Consider the following 22,428-nt stretch of genomic DNA (forward strand, 5'->3'; position numbering starts at 1 on the left):
TAGTCCGTGCGCAGGCGCCGTATAGCGCCGTGAAGAGCCGAGACCTAGTCCAGCTATTTTCTGAACACGTGACGCGCCATAGCCGGATGTCAATCATGTTCCCCTCTTCATAGGAACGCCTATTCCCCGCGGGAGTCTGAAAAGAAACTGAACGATTAAACAGTAAATACAGCGAGAAAAAAAAAAGCATACTGGATGGGATGGTACATAGATGTTTCTTAGGGTGAACCTCCGCTTTAAAGTCTATGGGCATTCATTCCTGTCATTCCGTATGTCCCCTGCTTATGCTCTGCTATGAATGCAGGCTTAAACAGTCTCATAAGATTTCATGTCTTTCTATATAAACACAGATCATTTATAGTAACATTAAAAACATTCTCCTAATATTGGATGTATCAATACAAACATGGATCCTTTCCAATAACATTTTGGTTTCCTGCACACTGTTCAGCTCAAGCATCCCGTTTTAGAATGTGTGAACTAGTTGGAACACTGCCCCCCTCTGATTGGCCACAGTCAGCCAGAAGCCAGTTGCGATTGGGCTAGGCTTGGGAAAAATTCACTAGAGCCCCGCCCCTTGGAAGTCTAGAGGTTTAGCTGAAAAGTGAGCTTTGAATGTGACACCCGGGAGTCAGAGAGACACACAGGAGACACACAGGAGATCAGTAAGGAGACAGGAGGGACACAGGAGATCAACAGGACCACAGGAGATCTACAGGGACACTGGAGATCAACAAGGAGACAGGAGGGACATAGGAGATCTACAGGGACACTGGAGATCAATAAGGCGACAGGAGGGACATAGGAGATCGACAGGACCACTGGAGATCAGTAAGGAGACAGGAGGGACATAGGAGATCAACAGGACCACAGGAGATCTACAGGAACACTGGAGATCAACAGGACACTGGAGATCAATAAGGAGACAGGAGGGACATAGAAGATCTACAGGGACACTGGAGATCATTAGGACCACAGGCGATCAATAGGGACATAGGAGATCAATAGGGACACAGGAGATCAATAGGGACACAGGAGATCAATAGGGACACAGGAGATCAATAGGGACACTGGAGATCAATATTGAGACAGGAGGGACATAGGAGATCTACAGGGACACTGGAGATCATTAGGACCACAGAAGATCAATAGGGACACAGGAGATCAGAAGGGAAACAGAACTATCCCGGGGGACACAGGAGATCAATAGGGATACAGGGAGATCAGGAGGGAGATCAGGTAGGACAGGGACACCAGGGAGATAGAGAGACACACAGGAGATCAGGGGGGATACAGGAGATCAATAGGGATACAGGGAGATCAGGAAGGACACAGGGGGACTAGATCCAACATATGTCATAGAAAGACCTGAGAGGGACACTGTGACATCTGGAGCCATGTCCCTACATTGGATGATGCTGATCTTCCTGTCTATGGAGCTGATCCCGGCTGCTGACTCTTCTCCTGCAGGGATGCTGAGCCCAGCCACAGACCCCCTATCCATGCACATGATGAAACTCTATGAGAAGTACAGCCGGGAAGGCAGCAGAGCTCAGGATGGGAACACGGTGAGGAGCTACAGAGCACAGCCAGGTAAGTCCCAGGTCGGTGTGTGGATGGGGGGGGGGGGGGGAGGGGGGGTTGTCGGAAATTCTGATTCTCAATACAGGGAATCAATGGAACGATGAGCCTTGTTTATGGATTATAAATATGTGCAGCACCTTGTAGGATTCAGAGCAATCATGTGACAGTTGTCAGTAGGTCCCGTGCTCGGTACGTTATCATCACACCCCAAATCCATTAGGGTACCAGACTAAGGGTGGCAATACACAGTACAATCTGGATATAAAATCTCATTTAAATTGATCAAAACGATGTAATATAAGAACCAACCTATCCAATCCATATCTATGAAATCACACAGGTTACATAGTTGTTGGTAGATCTGAAGGAAATTGTGTGGTGTATGGACAGCTTACGGTCACCATATTATAACCTAACCATACGATTTCTGTACAATCATGTTTAGATTTACCAAAACGATGTTATATGAGGACCTACCTCTTCCATCCAATCAATTTATTGTTGTCAAGTTATTGGTAGAGCTAAAGGGATCATCATAAGCATTACAAGGTAACCGCACAATCTCTGTACAACCAACTTTAGATTTACAGAAACGATGTAATATGAGAGGACCTATACACGATCCAACCAATCGGTATCCAGTCCGGCAGATCCTTGTACTGTATAGCTGTCGGTAGATCTAATGGGGACAAAACTTTGGTTTTTATTATTCTATCAAGAAGACCAAATCTGTAAACAATTGATCTGTCATAACTTTTTTATATTCAATCGTTTTATTGGTTAAAAAAAAAGGAATCTTTACAAACTTTCCCTTCCGATCGATTTAGATTGTATTCGATCAAAACTGACCTCGTTTTGCATTGATAGATGCTTTGTTCATTAATACAATCGCAGTCCAATCGATCGGATGATAATGGGTTTACATGGCGGAAGCAGAGAAACAATCGCTAATTTACGATCGCAAAGCTGACCATACACACAGATCTTCAAACAATCGTTGGTACGAATATTCCCAGTACATTGGATGACTTGAAGAATGACGTTCAAAGTATTTAAAAATTGAATTTGCTTTTAGCATTCGGTTTTGGAATGAATTGGACGTTTGCTGAACAAGAACCACATCCTACTAGTGTATGGCCAGATTTGATGTATTGATTAAAATCAAATATTGATTACAATTTTTCTCTGTGTGGTATATTGATTGGATGGGTTCGTCAATTATAGATTTATTATTCCTATTAGAAAAGATTGATCAAAAAAGAAATCAATCATTTATCAAAGTGTGTATGGCCACCATTAAGGAGATTGTACAATCAGAATAAATAATATATGACCAGCTGACATCATCGATCTGTAATCATGGAGAACTTTTGCATGCGTTTTTGTTGCATTTCCATTGAATTCTATATAAAATGTAGATTTTAATGCACTGTACCTTTATGTTGGCACAGGACCTAAGGTTGGCAATACACTATACAATCTGATTGTACAATCATATTTAGATACACAGCAGTGTAATGCAAGGGTCTGCATGTCTGAATGCACATTGAATAGATTTTTTAGGTAAAGCTAAATGAGATTGTACAATCAGATCATATAGTGTACAGCCAACCTATGATCTGTCAAATCTGACATATAGCCAGATTCAGGTAGCTTTACGCCGGCGTATCAGTAGATACGCCGACGTAACTCTGAATCTACGCCGGCGTTAATTTAAAGCGTATTCTGGAAAACAGATACGCTTAAATTAGGCTAAGATACGAGTGGCGTAAGTCTCCTACGCCGTCGTATCTTAGGGTGCAATTTTCCCGCTGGGTGGCGCTTCCGTTGAGTTTGGCGTAGAATATGTAAATGACTACATACGCCGATTCACGATAGGTACGTGCGCCCGGCGCATTTTTTTTACGTCGTTTACGTATGGCTTTTTCCGGCGTAAAGTTATTCGAACAAATAGTTGGCCTAGTCAATGTTAAGTATGGCCGTCGTTCCCGCGTCGAAATTTGAAAATTTTACATTGTTTGCGTAAGTCGTCCGTGAATGGGGCTGGACGTAATTTACGTTCACGTCGAAACCAATACGTCCTTGCGGCGTACTTTGGAGCAATGCACACTGGGATATGTCCACGGACGGCGCATGCGCCGTTCGTAAAAAACGTCAATCACGTCGGGTCACCACCCATTTACATAAAACATGCCCCCTCATCCTCATTTGAATTAGGCGCGCTTACGCCGGCCCCATTTACGATACGCCGTCGTAACTTAGGAGGAAAGTGCTTTGTGAATACAGCACTTGCCTCTCTGATTTACGGCGGCGTAGCGTAAATACGATACGCTACGCCGCCGGAAAGATGCGCCGCCGTACCTGAATCTGGCTAATAGTGTTACTGGGCTGACTAAAGATTGACACTACAATCGGATTGTACAATGCACAAGCTCATTGACTTCTACCTAAACCATGTAATCCGAGGACAGGCTAAAGCCGTGTACACACGATCGGTTTGTCTGATGAAAACAGACCGATGAACTGTTTTCATTGGACAAACCGATCGTGTGTGGGCCCCATCGGTTTCTTTTCCATCGGTGAAAAAAAATAGAACATGTTTTAAATTTTTCCTATGAATAAAAAAAACGATAGAAAAAAACGATCGTCTGTGTGGAAGTCCATTGGCCAAAAATCCACGCATTCTCAGAATCAAGTCGACGCATGCTCGGAAGCATTGAACTTCATGTTTTTCAGCATGTCGTAGTGTTTTACGTCGGGTTTTTGACTGATGGTGTGTAGGCAAGACTGATGAAAGTGAGCTTCATCGGATATCCGACGAAAAAATCCATCGGATTAGATTCCATCAGATATCCGATCGTGTGTACGAGGCTTTAGACATTATACAATTTTCTTGTACAATTTTCTTTTAGATTTACCAAAACCATATAATATGAACAAACCTAAACACTTTCCATGGCTGTGTCAGTTTCATTCCGGGACAATGCATTGTCCTGTATTGTCCTGGAATGAATGTGCCCGGGACAGACCAGTAAAATGCGGGACTGTCCCGGGCAATTGCCCGGAACACGTGGTCACCCTACTCAGTTCACAGTGATCTGCGAGCATGACACTCCACACCAGGGAGAAAGCCTCGCATTACTGTGTGGAGTTACAGACAGAAGAACAGGAAGTGAGGATTTCTCATAAGAAATAAGGACATTTAAAAGAAAAATGGAAGGATGAGGTAAGTGAAGGAGGACTGCACGAAGGTAAAGGAAGCTATTTAGGGATTTTTTTTTTTTTACCTTTACAACCCCTTTAAGGTAAAAAAAAAATGTCTGGCAGTCACCGGCCCCCCAGCCCCCCCCCCTCGTTTTACTTACCTGGGCTGTGGAATTCGCCCGGCGGTGATGCGCTCTGCCTCTCTCCATGGGGTCCCTGCTCTTGATTGGATAGATTGATAGCAGTGCTGTCAATCAAATCCAATGACGTGGGCGCCGGATGAATGACTCAGGAGCGTGCCCGTAAGGAGATTGAGGGGGGAGGAGATTTGTGTTGGGATGAGCAATTTGGGGGGCGTCAGGGGGTAAGAATTGAAAGGAGTGGTGATTTACAGGGATTTATGTTGGAAGGGGAGATAGGAGAAAAGGATTTGTTCTGGGTGGGGGGGGGGGGATTTGGTGAAGGGGGAAGGAGAATTGTGCTAGGAGGGGAATTTTTGGTTTGGGGGGGGGGAGGGTTGTGCTAGGAGAGGGGATTTGGAGTGGGGGGAGAGGATGTGAAGGGAAATTTGAAGGGTAGAGAATATGTGCTAGGAGGGGTGACTTTTTTGGGGGGAGGGGCATTTGTGTTGGGGGGGATTTGAGGGATGGGGGGCGAAGCTTTGTGCGGATTTGTATCGGGGGAATTTATGCTTGCAGATTAGTGTTCAATTTTTTTTGGGGGCGGGGGGGGTTTTCTGACACATCGGGCCAGATTCACAAAGAGATACGACGGTGTATCTACAGATACACCATCGTATCTCTGACTTACACTGGTCCTATCTATGCGCCTGATTCATAGAATCAGATACGCATAGATAGGGCTAAGGCCGGGTACACACGAACAAACATGTATGGTGAAAGCGGTCCGTCGGACCGTTTTCACCGTACATGTCTGCCAGAGGGCTTCTGTACGATGGTTGTACACACCATCGTACAGAAGTCCGCGCGTAAACAATACGTGGGGCGTGTCCGCGTCGTCGCCGCGACGATGACGCGGCGATGACGCGGACGGGCATGCCATTTAAAGGCTTCCACGCATGCGTCGAAGTCATTCGACGCATGCGAGGGACGGCGGGCGCCTGGACATGTACGGTAGGTCTGTACTGACGACCGTACATGTCCGAGCGGGCAGGATTCCAGCGGACGGTTTTAAAACACGTCCAGGAATATTTGCCCGCTGGGAAAAGGCCCGGCGGGCAAATGTTTGCTGGAATTCGGCCCGCTCGCGCCCACACACGACCGAACATGTATGCTGAAACTGACCCGCGGACCAGTTTCAGCATACATGTTTGGTCGTGTGTACGGGGCCTAAGATCTGACAGGTGTAACTGTGTTACACTGTCGGATCTTTTTTTCAATTTAAAAATGGCGCCGGGGGCGTTCCCGCTGATTTACCTTGAATAATACGTAAATCAGCGAGATACGCAAATTGACGAACGTACGCGGACCCGACGCTGTCTTCTTACGACGTTTCAGTAGCGGCGTACCCGTCGTATACTTACCCCTGCTTTTATCAGGCGCAGCCAATGTTAAGTATAGCCGACGTTCCTGCGTCGAATTTGAATTTTTTAACGTCGTTTGCGTAAGTCGTTCTAGAATACGGATGGACGTCGTTTACGTAAGCGTCGAAACCACTGACGTCCTAGCGACGTCAGTGGGAGCAATGCACGCCGGGAAATTCCCCGGACGGCGCATGCGCTTTTAAATCGGCGCGGGAACGCGCCTGATTTAAATAGTACACTCCCCCTAGCCGCGGAATTTGAATTCCGCCGGGGGATTTAGGATCCACCGCCGCAAGTTTGGAGGTAAGTGTTTTGTGAATTAGCCACTTGCCTCACAAACTTGCGGGAGCGGATCTTAAATCACGTAGATCGAGCGGATCTATAGATCCACTGATCTACGTGAATCTGGCCCTTAATGCTTATACACCTTATTGGGGGGGGGGGGGGGATTAATCATGTTTGCCCTGGGCTCTAGATGACCTGGTCCCGGCACTGCCTACAAGACTCCATGGTGCTGAGCCAAGGAGAGAGATCTTCTAGTAAAAAAAGTCGTTGCCCAATGGACCTCAATGTGCGTCTAAATTCATTTCCCAGCTGTGTTCACAAAAAGGCTTAGAATGCCAAGGTGCATATGGAAATAAAATAAATACAATTCATCTATATATCGCAAATGAACATCCATGTGATAAATCATGGGAATTTTTCACATGGATATTTATTTGTGAAATGTAGATGAATTGTATTTATTTATTTTAGCCTTAGTGCCGTCACATTTTTTCATTTTAACCACTTAAGCCCCGGACCAATATGCAGCCTAAAGACCCAAGGTGTTTTTACAGTTCGGGACTGCGTCGCTTTAACAGACAATTGCGCGGTCGTGCGACGTGGCTCCCAAACAAAATTGGCGTCCTTTTTTCCCCACAAATAGAGCTTTCTTTTGGTGGTATTTGATCACATCTGCGGTTTTTAGTTTTTGCGCTATAAACAAAAATAGAGCGACAATTTTGAAAAAAAAAGCAATATTTTTTACTTTTTGCTGTAATAAATATCCCCCAAAAACATATATAAAAACATTTTTTTTCCTCAGTTTAGGCCGATACGTATTCTTCTACCTATTTTTAGTAAAAAAAATCGCAATAAGCGTTTATCGATTGGTTTGCGCAAAATTTATAGTGTTTACAAAATAGGGGATAGTTTTATTGCATTTTTATTATTTTTTTTTTTTTTACTACTAATGGCGGCGATCAGCAATTTTTTTCGTGACTGCGACATTATGGCGGACACTTCGGACAATTTTGACACATTTTTGGGACCATTGTCATTTTCACAGCAAAAAATGCATTTAAATTGCATTCTTTATTGTGAAAATGACAGTTGCAGTTTGGGAGTTAACCACAGGTGGCACTGTAGGAGTTAGGGTGCACCTAGTATGTGTTTACAACTGTTTGGGGGTGTGGCTGTAGGAATGACGTCATCGATCGTGTCTTCCCTATAAAGGGAATGACGCGATCGATGCGCCGCCATAGTGAAGGACGGGGAAGCCGTGTTTACACACGGCTCTCCCCGTTCTTCAGCTCCGGGGAGCGATCGCGACGGAGCGGCTATAAACAAATAGCCGCGCCGTGGTCCCGGATCGCTCCCCGAGCGGACCCGACCTCCGCATGTAGCGGGGGGGGTCCCGATCGGACCCCCCACCCGCTAATAGGCGAGGACGTACGTGTACGCCCATGTGCCTGTACGTGCCATATTGTGGACATATATGTACATGCGGGGGTCGGGAACTGGTTAAGGAGAGATGTCTGCCATACAGTAGCAGTACCGGTACACTGTATGCAGAATACGGACACTTTCTTAGGCGGGTGAATGCAGCCAATCGGACTTGTGGTGATGTATTTAGATGAACTCTCTCTGCTTTATGTTCTAGATCAGTGTTTCTCAACTCCAGTCCTCAGTCCTCAAGGCGCCCCAACAGGTCATGTTTTCAGGATTTCCCTCAGATGAAACGGCTGTGGTAATTACTAAGGCAGTGAAACTGATCAAATCACCTGTGCAAAATAATGGGAATCCTGAAAACCTGACCTGTCGAGGCTCCTTGAGGACTGAAGTTGAGAAACACTGTTCCAGATATTGGTTGGCACGATGTCTGTAGGCGATAGAAATCAGACAAGAGGCCATACCTCCTACATTACTCTATGTGTCCTGATAGTACATATCCCCTCCACCTTTGTGGAGCTCCTCTGCTGATAGCACGGTTGTTTACGTCTATGTTTGGTTGGCAGCTGATTATATTTTCTTTCTGTACTGTTTTGTCTATTTCACAGATAATCCATGATCTGCCCTCATGGGTCTGCTTTTTATTTACATTTTTTTAAACTGCACAACCGTCCCGGAGTTTAAAAAGTCCATTAAATGTATTTTAAAGGTAACTTCTTCTGAGGGATTGAAAGTATTTCTAAACCTGAGAAGAAAAATGTGATATATATGGGAGCGTACCAGTCCTTGGATATGTTGTGGCTGCATTAAGGGATCCCCATTGTGTATGGAGGAGCAATGGAGACACCATTGGTGTGCCAGGTGTGCCTGGACACAACCTAATCCTGGGGTTGGTTGACAGCAGCACCAGCCAATGGCTGCGCTGCTCTCAATCCATCCACTCTAGCCAATCAGCGGCCAGGCTGAGCGGCAAAGAGGATATCGGGACCGCGCAGGACTTTTGAGGGGTCAGTAAGTATAACGGGGGGGGGGGGGGGGGCGACAGCATCAGATGTTTTTTCACCTTAATGCATAGATTGCATTAAGGTGGAAAAACATTTTCCTTTACAACTCCTTTAAATGTAACCATATTGCTACACTTAGAGGCTCCTTTTTTATACTCAGTTGTGACACGACGCTACTCTTATATCAAGACATCGCTTGTATATCAAGGCAAAATGTATTTAAACATTTTCCTTGTCTTGCAAAACGCTCTCAAACCAAGTTACTCTCAAACCAAGGTTTTACTGTATATAATAATAATTGCACAAAGCGGTTTATCAGTCTATTATGTAATAGTTGGGCAGTTTTTGGATCTGTCATACTCCATAAGTGTCGTGTGTCATAGTTTAGAGAGTTTTGAGAATAGGCGTGAGAGTGACATGGACTTGTATTGCCGTGGAGCAGTATGTAATCTAATCATTGTTATTTCTGTTGGGAGGAATCCTGCAATAAAAGTCTTTACTGTCTGCTCCTGGTCTGTGAACCATGCCTGAGAAATGGGGGACTAATTACATCCATCTGTCAAGTCACCTCACTGCCTGGGAAAGCACTCATTAGAAATAGATCTAATACAGTTAAAGACTTATGATGTAAGCAGGGAACTCTGAGAAGTCATTATTCCAGAATACCATTCAATGTTAAATCTACTTCCTTCCATAGGATCCCCTTCATTTCCCTGCCAGAGGCTGTGGAGCAAGTTAAATGGGTTGTAAAGGTTTGTTTTTTATTTTCTAAAAAGGTTCCTTTAACCACTTCCCGACGGCCGTACGAATATGTGCGGCCGCAGGGTGGTTCTAAATCTCTGACAGGACGCATATATGCGTCCTCCACTCTTCCAGGCCACTAGAGGGCGCGCGTGCCCGCCGCATTCCTGAGATACCGATGCGCGTGCCGGGCGGCCGCGATGTCCGCTTTTATAGCACTGATCGCTGTATAAATGCACTAATTACTGTATAAATGTGACTGGCAGGGAAGGGGTTAACACTAGGGGGTGAGGAAGGGGTTAAATGTGTAGCCTGGGTGTGTTCTAACTGTGTGGGGGGAGGGGGGTGACTGGGGGAGGTGACTGATGCTGTGTCTCTATGTACAAGAGACACAGATCCGTCTCCTCTCCTCTGACAGCACAGAGACACACACACACACACACAGAGCTCCTCGTCCCTGCTGTTACCGGCTGTGTCACCGACGATCGCGTGTACCCGGCGGACATCGCGGCCGCAAGGTACACGCATCGGCTCCCCAGCGATGCAGCGGCACAGTGGTTACCCGCCGCGCGCCCCCCAGTGGCGCGCGCGGGTAATGCTTTCAAATGACGTCCAAAGACGTCCACTTGGCACCTGGGAACCGCGCTGTTGACGTCTTTTGTCAATAGCGCGGGTCTCAAGTGGTTAAAGGATTTCATGATTTCAATTGCCGCTCAGCAACCACTGTCAAGCTGTTCCTCCATGTGGCAAGTCCAGTACTAGTTCTACTATAGACCTGTGAAGTCCCTCGTAATTTCATCCTGTGTTGTGATGAAGGGGGAATGGTGTTGTCCCCAAAACGCGTAGGCTGTGATTATTTTTTTTCTCAGCAATTAATAATATCTTGTACTCTTTTATGCGGTTTTCTCTGGCGCTCTTTTCTGTATTTCTGTGGTTTGATCTACTGCCGGGTGCCCATCAAGAGAAGCCTTGCTGTGTAAAAGCCGCCTCATCAGAGCCATTGAGCTTGTTTGAAGTTTTCCTTCATCTGACTATACTTGCAAGTCTAAAAGTTCCCAGGGAGTCTTTGAGTAGGTTGTTCTGGAGTTCATCTGTTTTTATGACAGCGACAGAGCTTTTCTGTAACTTATTAAGATATGTGCTACAATTTAGAAATTTGAATGACAAATACTTCTCTGCATAGCTCAATTATGCAAACGCATTGAAGAACTTGAATGCTTCTACCCATGATGTCTAGCGGTTAATCCAGCCATAAAAAATAGATTGACAGTAAACGGGTCTTCATTAACCTAGAGCTGTTTTCTCTTGCAGATTTCTTGGCTCCTCGTCCTGCGTACCGCTTCAATTTAACTTCTCTCCAGTCATCTGAAGTTGTCTTGGCTGCCACTCTCCATTTTGGACCCGACAAAAGCCCTAGACCTCCTAGAGACTCCTTCTGCAAACGTTCCAAAAATGCTTCTTGTCGCCTCTTACTGCCATCTCCATCCCAGAAGATCAGCGTCACCTTTCGAAGCCTTCTTCACCACACAGACTTGGGTATGGTAAAATGGAATGTCAGCAGTGCCATGCCCTATAAAAAGGGGGTCTGGCACACCAAAGACATAACAAGCATTATCAAGGAGGCCCAACATCAACAAGACTTGTTTATTTCTGCTGAGATTGACTTTGGCCATAAACTTTCTACAATCTTTGAGACTAACCCTAGCGATGTTCCCTATATCCTTGTATTTGCTAATGATAGAGCAATTTCAGAACCCAATAGTGTGGCTTTGACCTTGCAGAGATATGACCCATTTCAATCCAATGGCGGAGACCCAAAGCAAGGGTCCAATGCATCTTCAGAGAGCAGAGTGAAGAGGGAAACCCCATATGTGACCTCCAACCATGATAATGAACTGCCGGATGTCAAGTATGTACGTTACAGCAAACAGGACTTGTGGGAGGGCACGTACAAAGCCCTTAAGCAAAAAACTCCAAAGAAAAAGAAGGGTCCCGAAAGTTTGGACAAGGTTTTAAAGTCTCCAGTGCTGCACTTTGACGAAAGAACCATGAAAAAAGCACGAAGGCGCCAGTGGGATGAACCCAGAGTGTGCTCCCGACGGTACTTAAAAGTAGACTTTGCTGACATTGGCTGGAGTGAATGGATTATATCTCCAAAATCATTTGATGCTTACTACTGCTCTGGAATTTGTGAGTTCCCCATGCCAAAGGTATGTGAAGGATATATTTGTAAAATATATAAATATGAAATCCAGGTAAGCTGCTTAATAGACAGGAAAAATACCTACCTGTTGACCGTTTACCTTCCGAATGATTTGCTTCTTGCCTAGGATGCTGTAGATGCAGCTGGTTAAAGCATAAATGTCAACAAGCAATGTAAACATTTCCCATATTGGTGCAGCGTATACATTATTGGCTAGATTCAGAAAGAGTTAGGCTGGCGTATTAGTAGATATGCCGACCTAACTTGGAATCTGCGCCGTCCTAAGTTTAAGTGTATTCACAAACTGAGATACACTTAAACCTAGCTAAGATACGACAGCCTGCGCCGTCGTATCTTAGGGTGCAATATTTAGGCTGGCCGCTAGGTGGTGCTTCCGTTGAGTTCGGCGTAGAATATGTAAATCACTAGATACGCCTATTCACGAACGTACGTGCGCCCATCGCAGTAAAGATACGCCGTTTACGTAAGGCATTTTCAGGCGTAAAGTTATTCCATCAAATAGCTGGACTAGTCAATATTAAGTATGGCCGTCGTTCCCGCGTCGAAATTTTAAAATTTTACGTCGTTTGCGTAAGTCGTCCGTGAATGGGGCTGGACGTAATTTACGTCCACGTCGAAACCAATACATCCTTGCGGCGTACTTTGGCGTAATGCACAATGGGATATGTACACGGACGGCGCATGCACCGTTCATAAAAAACGTCAATCACGTCGGGTCACAAGTAATTAACATAAAACACGCCCCCCATCCTCATTTGAATTAGGCGCGCTTACACCGGCCACATTTACGCTACGCCGCCGTAAGTTAGGAGGCAAGTACTTTGTGAATACAGTACTTGCCTATCTAACTTACGGCGGCGTAGCGTAAATGCGATACGCTACGCCGCCTTAAAGATGCGGCACTCATACTGAATCTAGCTATAAGAGTCAAGACTTAATTATTGATACTAAACTCTGGTTTAAAAAAAATTGTATTCAAGTATTTACTCTAAGGCCCCTTTCACACGGACGGCTGTTCTGCCGCAGTTAAAAGCATGTTTATGTTTTGCTGGAATTCAAGACTCCAGGCACAGCGATCAGCTGCATTTGTACAGTGCGATTAGCTGCGGTTGCGTTTAGCACGATATTGAACGGGGATACGACTTGGATCCCTGCCAATACCAAGCACTGTGTCTGGTATGAATCTTGAGGGGGAACTCCACGCCAAATTTCAAATAAAAAATCGGCATGGGTTCCCCCCCCCAAGAGCATACCAGGCCCTTGGGTCTGCTATGGATTTTAAGGGGAACCCCCGTACGCAGAAAAAACGGTGTGGGGGTCCCCCCAAAATCCATACCAGACCCGTATCCGAGCACGCAGCCCGGCCGGTCAGGAAAGGGGGTGGGGACGAGCGAGCGCCCCCCCCCCTCCTTAACCGTATCAGGCTTTTTAAAGGGGGCTCCCGGATTCCGATAAGCTCCCTGCCCCCGACAACCAACGGCCAGGGTTGTTGGGAAGAGGCCCTGTCCTCATCAACACAGGGACAGGGTGCTTTGGGGTGGGGCGGCACCTCTAATGTTGGGTGTCCTACGTGTGATGTTGCTGCGTTGTGTAACTATTATTTTAGTTTTTTACATTTTAGAATGGAGTGCCTCAAGATTGTCCATAATATTAAAGGGTGCCTTAAATTATAAAAGGTTGAGAATCACTGGCTGTGACTGTAGTAACATGAAAAATGTTATAAAGACCCGAATTTCCTAATTAAGAATAGGGGGCCAAATCCTCAAAAGGGATACGCAGGCGGAACTGCTGTTCAGCCTGCGTATCCCTGTGCCTATCTTTGGATCTGATCCTCAGAAGCAGTTTTCCAAAGATAGGCAGAAGATCTGACATCTGTAAGACACTTACACTGTCAGATCTTAGGATGCAGTACCGCATCCGCCGCTGGGGGCATTTCGCATTGAAATGCCGCTTTGCGTATGCAAATGAGGACTTACGGAGATCCACAAAGCTTTTCAGCTTTGTTTTTTCTGCGTAAGTTTACGTTTGCATACGTAAAATTAGGGCTGCTTTTACAAGGTGTAAACTGTTTTGTTTACGATTTTTTTTAAATTTTGAATTTTATTTTTCGGCGCGTAACTTTTTTTTTACCCGACGCAACTTTATTGTCCCGTTGCAATCCACAAAGCCCGACGTAACGTAATTTCGCGCGCTGCCCGTCGGGAAAATGACGTCACGAGCATGCGCAGTACGGCCGGCGCGGGAGCGTGCCTCATTTAAATTGTCATCGCCCCCTGGATAACAGGACCGCCTTGCGCCGGGAGAATTTAGGTTACACTGCGTGAAATTTCTAGGTAAGTGCTTTGTGGATCGGGCACTTAGGTAGAAATTTCCCGCCAGTGTAACTTAAATGGGAAAAATTTAGTTAGGCTACGATTTTGAGGATTTGGCCCAGGAAAACTAGATTTGAAGCAAATGCCAAAGAATGTGACTCATTCCGGCGAACATGCAAACGGTGAATGTCACAGTGTAAGGTATAGTGTGAATGGAGCCTCCAGAACCCATTTGTATAGGTTCATTTTAGGGGAAAAGCAACACACTGACATCAATCATTTTTTTTTCTACATGCTAGCATAGGAGGCCCCATGCACACGGACATCTAGAGGCTGAAAAATCCTGTAGTGTAAAATCCCCTTTTGGAAAGCTGTATATGTCACATACAGCTGCCCTTACAAGTGAATGGCTGTGCGGTCATGCTAGTGTAATCACAAATGGCATCAGAATTTACCAGCATAGGCCCATATGGCATATTTACCCAATTGTGATGCTTTCACATTTAGGGAAATACCCTGTACTTGCGTGCGTGAAGCCATCTATGCTTACAGAAATGTGGCCACCCTTCTATGGGTGGCTGTAGATGCCAACTATGGCTCCCCTGGCACCGGAAAGTGCCTATGATTTTATGCTAGACGGTTTTGAATCCTCCTGGCGTCAGTGAGCATGAGGCCTAATAAACAGTGGGAAACCTATAAAATTCAAGGAAGAACTGGGATGGTTACAAGAGATGACAGTTATACTGACCGGAACTGAATGGTGTGAGATGTTGTCTCTGATGTCTGATTTAGCCACAGAGATCAGCTTTCCTCCTAGACCTAGAGGATCTTTAGCCATGTGCCTATATGTAAAAACAACAAATTCATGGGTTCTTTCAGAAGTTAAATTCAGCTAATATAATTACTCTGATGCCGCGTACACACGACCGTTTTTCGGGTTGTAAAAAATTACGTTTTGTTTTTATGTCATTAAAAACGATCGTGTGTGGGCTTCAGAGCATTTTTTTCGGGTTCTGAAAAACGGGCAAAAATAAATAAATCAAACATGCTCTATTTTTTTAACGTTGTTGTTTTTCGGGTTGTAAAAAATGGTCTTATGTGGGCTTTAACGACGTGAAAAATATGCACATGCTCAGAAGCAAGTTATGAGACGGGAGCGCTCGTTCTGGTAAAACTAACGTTCGTAATGGAGTAAGCACATTCATCACGCTGTAACAGACATAAAAGTGCGAATCGTCTTTTACTAACACAAAATCAGCTAAAACCGCCCAAAGGGTGGCGTCATCCGAATAAAACTTCCCCTTTATAGTGCCGTTGTACGTGTTGTACGTCACTGCGCTTTGCTAGAGCATTTTTTTTTCACGATCGTGTGTAGGCAAGGCCGTTTTAATGATCGGGTTGAAAAAAACTTTGTTTTTTCTAGAGCCTGAAAACGTAATTTTTAACAACCCGAAAAACGGTCGTGTGTACGCGGCAAAAGATTGTATTTTATATAGACCTGCCCCACACTAGAGTAAAGCTAAAATCCAATAAATAGAAGAATATCAGATAGCGATAAGTACCTTTTGTGCTAAAGGGTTAGGCCTCGTACACACGATAGGTTAACCAGAGGACAGCGGTCTGATGGACCGTTTTTATCGGTCAAAACCGATCGTGTGTGGGCCCCATAGGTGATTTAACCATTGGTTAAAAAAATACAACTTGCTTTAAAATTAACCACGCATGCTCAGAATCAAGTCGACTCATGCTTGGAAGCATTGAACTTCGTTTTTTTTAGCATGTCGTTGTGTTTTACGTCACCGCGTTCTGACACAATCGTTTTTTTAACCGATGGTGTGTAGGCGCGACGGACCATCAGTCAGCTTCATCAGTTAACTGATGACAACGGTTCTTCAGACCGTTCTCATCGGATGGACTGATCGTATGTACAACGCTTGCGTTCACCTGGGGATGAGCAGTAACGGCTGGGATTGTCCTAGCAACATTTCAGCAACAAAGCAGGATGGAGGAGATGCCATTTTTAGGAGTCTTTTGTTCAGCCTTCTGGAGGAACATAAATAGCCTACAACGATAGCAGGGTGTATTATCCAACTTTGGTCAAAGCTGCCCCGTTTGCTTTTATCTAAAGGCACCCCTTGCATGCATTGACAGTTTTTAGTAAAAGTGAACTCACCCTTTAAGCTGACCATACTCCAGCAGAATTTTCATTCGAACCTTCATATGGAAATTTTGAAAAAATCATCCACCAGAGTATAATGCCGTGTACACACGACCGTTTTTGATGTCCTAGAAAAAACAACGTTTTTCTCGACGTGATTCTTGTCAAGCTTGCCTTGCATACACACGATCGTGAAAAAAAAAAATGCTGGAGCAAAGCGCGGTGACGTACGACAGCACTATAAAGGGGAAGTTCCATTCGGATGGCGTCACCATTTGGGCTGCTTTTGCTGATTTCGTTTCGTATTAGTAAAAGTTTGGTGAGAGACGATTCACGTTTTTCAGTCTTTGTGCTTTTCAGTCTGTTACAGCGTGATGAATGTGCTATCTCCATTACGAACGCTAGTTTTACCAGAATGAGTGCTCCCGTCTCATAACTTGCTTCTGAGCATGCGTGTTTTTTTCCCGTCGTTAAAGTCTACACACGACCGTTTTTCACGACGTGAAAAACAACGAAAAAATTTAGAGCATGTTCAAATTTTTTTAATGGCCAGTTTTCACGTCGCGAAAAATGCTCTGGAGCCTACACACGATCGTTTTTAATGACCATTTCAAAAAAATGCCATTTTTCACGTCATGAAAAGACCTTGCCAATATTGAGTTAATACAAATCTTGCTCAAATGCCCTTTTTTTTATTTTTAATTATTGGTACAAAAAAAGAAAAACATTTCCGTTCAATAATAAGAAAATCATAAGGTGTTGGAGAAAACACAGAATAATCCACTCATGTAGCCAGCTGTCTATATCATTTTTGCATCAGTATTGTGTATATAGATACTTAGCTAGATTCAGGTACAATGGACTAAAGTTACGGCGGCGTAGCTTAGCGTGTTTAGGCTACGCCGCCGTAAGTTAGCTAGGCATGTAATGATTCTCAATGTACTTGCCTGCTAATATACGGCGGCGTAGCCTAAAGCGGGCGGGCGTAAGGGCGCCAAATTCAAATGTGTGTTAGGGGGGCATGTTTAATGGTAATGAGGCTTGACCTTACGTTTTTGACGTTTTTTTGTCACTGCGCATGTGCCGGGCGCCTACATTTCCCAGTGTGCATTGCGGCTAAGTACGCCGCACGGGCCTTTTGATTTTGACGTGGACGTAAACGACGTAAATCATGATTCGCGGACGATTTACGCAAACGATGTAAAAATTTCGAATTTCGCGGCGGGAACGGCGGCCATACTTGACATTACTATTCCAACTAGGGCCCAGCTCTAACTTTACGCGGCCTATCTCTTACGTAAACGGTGTAAAATTACTGCGTCGGCCGGGCGTACGTTCGTGAATCGGCGTATCTCCTCATTTACATATTCTACGCCGACCGCAATGGAAGCGCCACCTAGCGGCCATCCAAAATATTGCAATCTAAGATAGGACAGCCGCAAGCCGTCGTATCTTAGATATGTTTAAGCGTATCTCTGTTTGAGCATACGCTTAAACATAAGTCGGCGTAGATTCTGAGTTAGGTCGACTTATCTACTGATAAGTCGGCCTAAGGCCCCGTACACACGACCAAACATGTATGCTGAAACTGGTCCGTGGGCCAGTTTCAGCATACATGTTCGGTCGTGAGTAGGCGCGAGCGGGCCGAATTCCAGCAAACATTTGCCCGCCGGGCCTTTTCCCAGCGGGCAAATATTCCAGGACGTGTTTTAAAACCGTCCGCTGGAATCCTGCCCGCTCGGACATGTACGGTCGTCAGTACAGACCTACCGTACATGTCCAGGCGCCCGCCGTCCCTCGCATGCGTCGAATGATTTCGACGCATGCGTGGAAGCCTTTAAATGGCAGGCCCGCCCACGTCGCCGCGTCATCGCCGCGTCATCGTCGCGGCGACGACGCGGACACGCCCCGCGTAGTGTTTACGCGCGGACTTCTGTACGATGGTTAGTACAACCATCGTACAGAAGCCCTCTGGCAGGCATGTACGGTGAAAACGGTCCGACGGACCGGTTTCACCGTACATGTTTGCTCGTGAGTACCCGGCCTAACTCTTACTGAATCTACCTAATAATATAGAACATATACCGAGTCTGTGGTTGAGTTGCTGTACAGAGAGCTTGTCCTCTTTGTATCTTGTTCCCCAGCTCCGCTCTCAGTCTTAAACTAGACCACCGAGCGGGGCAGGGGTGTCCTCCATCCCTAACAGTGGGGTGGGGACAGTACTGTTCATACATTAACAGTGCAATGAATCTAACCACTGCAGAGCAAAGCATCAACACATCTAGTATTCTACTGAAGAGAAAGGTGCACATGGATCCCTAGCGCATCGGTCCAACCAGTCACCCACTTTGTTCGACTATCAAACCTTGTGGGTAGATGAATGACTAGGTCCTACCACCAAGGATTCTATTTGTACTAATTGTAAGGGGGCTAAGCCAGGGATCCCATATATTTTCGAACTTCAGCGGACTACCTCTGTGTTTTATATGTTAGTTGTTCCCGTAGAAGAGTGTAATTTATGGCAGTAACCCATGTGTAGGAGGCACTACTACTGAGAGACATTTTCTGGCGATGAGTTTTCTAGCAATAAATAGAACTCTCTATTTTGTTTGGGTACAGCGGCGCACGACCATGCAATTGTTAGTTAAAGTGATGTAGTGTTGTTTTGCAAAAAATGGCCTTGTGATTATGGGGCCAAATGCTAAAGTGATACTAAAGGTTTTTTTTTTTTTAAATAACCAAAATGTCATATTTACCTCCACTGTGCAGTTTGTTTTGCACAGAGTGGCCCCGAACACTGTTTTCTGGGGTCCCCCGGCGGCTCTCATGGCTCCTTCCCACATCAGATAACCCCCTAGGAGAAGCACTCTCCCGGGGGTTACCTTGCGGGCGCGCTCCCATGTCTAGCATTCAGCATCCATAGCTGCCAAATGCAGGACTTAGGCCCCTCCCCCGGCGCCCGCATCATTTGATTTGATTGACAGCAGCGGGAGACAATGGCTGCGCTGCTATCAATCTATCCAATCAAGAGCCAATAACCCCCGGGCAGAGAGACTGCGCATCCTCGCCGTGGGACATTCCAGGGCTCAGGTAAGTAAAACGGGGGGGTTGGGAGGCCAGTGACTGCCAGAAGTTTTTTCACCTTAATGCATGGGATGAAAAAACAGCAGGGTTTACAACCACTTTAAGTGGTTAAAGTGTCTGGAAACATGAAATTCAGCTATATCTTAATCAATCTGTGTACTGAGTCTGACCCTTCCTGCGGCCTGGCTAAAATCTCCTAGTGGGCCGCATGCAGCTTACGGGTCGTAGTTTGCAGACCCCTGATTTAGAGCATAGATCTGCTATCGGAGCATCTGTAAAATAATGTTTGGAAGCTTTTCTGGATGTAGAACAGCACCTCCTAGTGGCTATTTTCTAGTAGACATTACCTAGGAAAAGATAAAAACATCCAGGTTTTACTTATCGCGTCAGTTTTGAAGGGAAGCATTCCGCTTCCTAAATTTTTTTTGCAACGTATATAACTGCTTCATATGCCCTTTGCCAATTTTTTTTTTCACCAGATAATTTTTATTGAAAACAGACACAAAAACAAAAAACACAACTTTTTTTCCAATTCACTATACAAAACAAAACCAATAATGGTGAAGACACTTAGGTACCAGTGTGAAATGACCGTAAGGTCTAATCTGTTGTTTGTTCAAACAGTAATATATATAACAGTACATTCAGATACAAATATATAATAGTAAAATAAGGCGACTGTGGATGTAGAGCCTTGATCTCTTTGCATGTCATGAGTGTCCTCCCTACAACATTCTTTCCCCTTCTGCACCTGGGCCTAACATGGTCCATGGGCAGAGCAGGGTACCACCATCCCCTAACCAACGGGGAGCAGTGGGCAGCATTATCATATAATAATAACCGTTGTGTAAAAAATTCAGCCTCCGCCGGACCCAGTTACATAGTGGCCCCCTACCAGAGCAGCCATGTAAGTGAAGGAATAGTATCTCCCCTGCTCGCTATACCAGCAAGTCTCGCTGATTGCTGACCTCTAAGGTGGCGCATTCACTGATGTGGTTCTGCCCCCGAGGATCCTATGGCCCTTTAGAAAATGTAATGTTACTTAAAGCGGGGGTTCACCCTTAGAGGGCACTTTTTCCCCTTAGATTCCTGCTCGTTTTCTCTAGGGGAATCGGCTATTTGTATTAAAATATGAGCAGTACTTACCCGTTTTCGAGCTGCATCTTCTTCCGTCGCTTCCGGGTATGGGCTTCGGGAATGGGCGTTCCTTCTTGATTGACAGTCTTCCGAGAGGCTTCCGACGGTCGCATCCATCGCGTCACGATTTTCCGAAAGAAGCCGAACGTCGGTGCGCAGGCGCAGTATAGAGCCGCACCGACGTTCGGCTTCTTTCGGCTACGAGTGACGCGATGGATGCGACCGTCGGAAGCCTCTCGGAAGAATGTCAATCAAGAAGGAACGCCCGCTCCCGAAGACCCATACCCGGAAGCGACGGAAGAAGATGCAGCTCGAAAACGGGTAAGTACGGCTCATATTTTAATACAAATAGCCGATTCCCCTAGACAAAACGAGCAGGAAGCTAAGGGGAGAAAAACATTTTTTTTTAGAAATGGGTGAACTCCCGCTTTAAATTACTATTGAATTTTAAAATAAAAACAGATTTTGCTTTAGAGAGACACAAACAAGAAATCAAATTACTTCTAAATTTTTCTGGCAGTATTAAACAGTGTTAAACACACAGGGCCAGATTCAGGTAGCTTGGCGTATCGTTGAGCGGGTGGATCGCATCTCATATGCGCTACGCCGACGTAACATTGAGAGGCTAGCTGAGTATTCACAAAGCACTCGCTCCCATATTTACGCCAGCGTAACGAAAATACGCTGGCGTAAGCCCGCCTAATTCAAAGTAGGCAGGTAGTGGGCGTGTTGTATTAAAATAAATCGTGACCCCATGTAAATCAATGGCCGTACAAACGGCGCATGCGTGCGCATGCTCAGAATCACATCGCATATCCTCCCTAAGATACGACGGCTCAATGCGTACGACGTAAACGTAACCTACGCCCAGCCCTATTCACGTACGACTTACGTAAATGACGTAAAATATGACGCTGTTCCCGCGCCCATACCTGAACATGACTTACCCCTGCTTTAGGTGGGATAACTTTACGCCAGACGTACGCCTTACGTAAACGGCGTAGCTTACTGCGATGGGCGCAAGTACGTTTGTGAATCGGCATATCTAGGTAATTTACATATTTGACGCGTAAATCAACGGAAGCGCCCCTAGCGGCCAGCGTGAATATGCACCCAAGGTGCGATGGCGTAGGAGACTTACATCGGTCGTATTAAGCCAAAATTCAGGCGTATCTTGTTTCCTGAATACGGCGCATAGATACGACGGCGCATCCTAGAACTTACGTGGCGTATCAATAGATACGTCGGCGTAAGCCGTCTGTGAATCCGGCCCACAGTATCTAATGGAAAAGTAATTTTTAATAATATTAAAACACAAATTTGCATGCATAGCATAGGTATGAAATATTCCTTTTTTTCTAAAGTATAATTTTCCTTATCCTATTATAATTATTATAAGATATAGGCCGGATTCAGATACAACTTACGGCGGCGTATCTCCAGATACGCCGCCGTAATTTCAAATCTGCGCCGTCGTATCTTTACGCCCATTCTCAAAGGCAGATACGTTGAAAAAATAGGCTTCCTCCACCGACGTAACTAGCATACGCCGGCGTATAATTGTGTGAATTTTACGCTGGCCGCTAGGTGGCGCTTCCGTTGATTTCCGCGTTGAATATGCAAATTAGGGAGATACGCCGATTCAGAAACGTACGTCTGCCCGGCGCATTTTTTTTACGTCGTTTATATAAGGCTTTTTCCGGCATAAAGTTACCCCTGCTCAA

At 45.4% G+C, this 22,428-nt stretch overlaps 1 protein-coding gene across 1 annotated transcript in view; it reads left to right on the forward strand.

Annotated features, from left to right (window-relative positions):
• Window positions 1-622: 622 nt before the first annotated feature.
• Window positions 623-22,428, forward strand: part of GDF10 (growth differentiation factor 10) — a 54,182-nt gene continuing 32,376 nt past the window's right edge. Inside the window, exons 1-2 of the mRNA XM_040320821.1 lie at window positions 623-1,593; window positions 11,101-11,999. Of these exons, the coding sequence (XP_040176755.1) occupies window positions 1,398-1,593; window positions 11,101-11,999 (1,095 nt within the window). The 5' untranslated portion in view covers window positions 623-1,397. The remainder of the gene's footprint in view (window positions 1,594-11,100; window positions 12,000-22,428) is intronic.

This window comes from Rana temporaria, chromosome 8 (assembly GCF_905171775.1).
Source record: "Rana temporaria chromosome 8, aRanTem1.1, whole genome shotgun sequence".
NCBI lineage: Eukaryota > Metazoa > Chordata > Amphibia > Anura > Ranidae > Rana > Rana temporaria.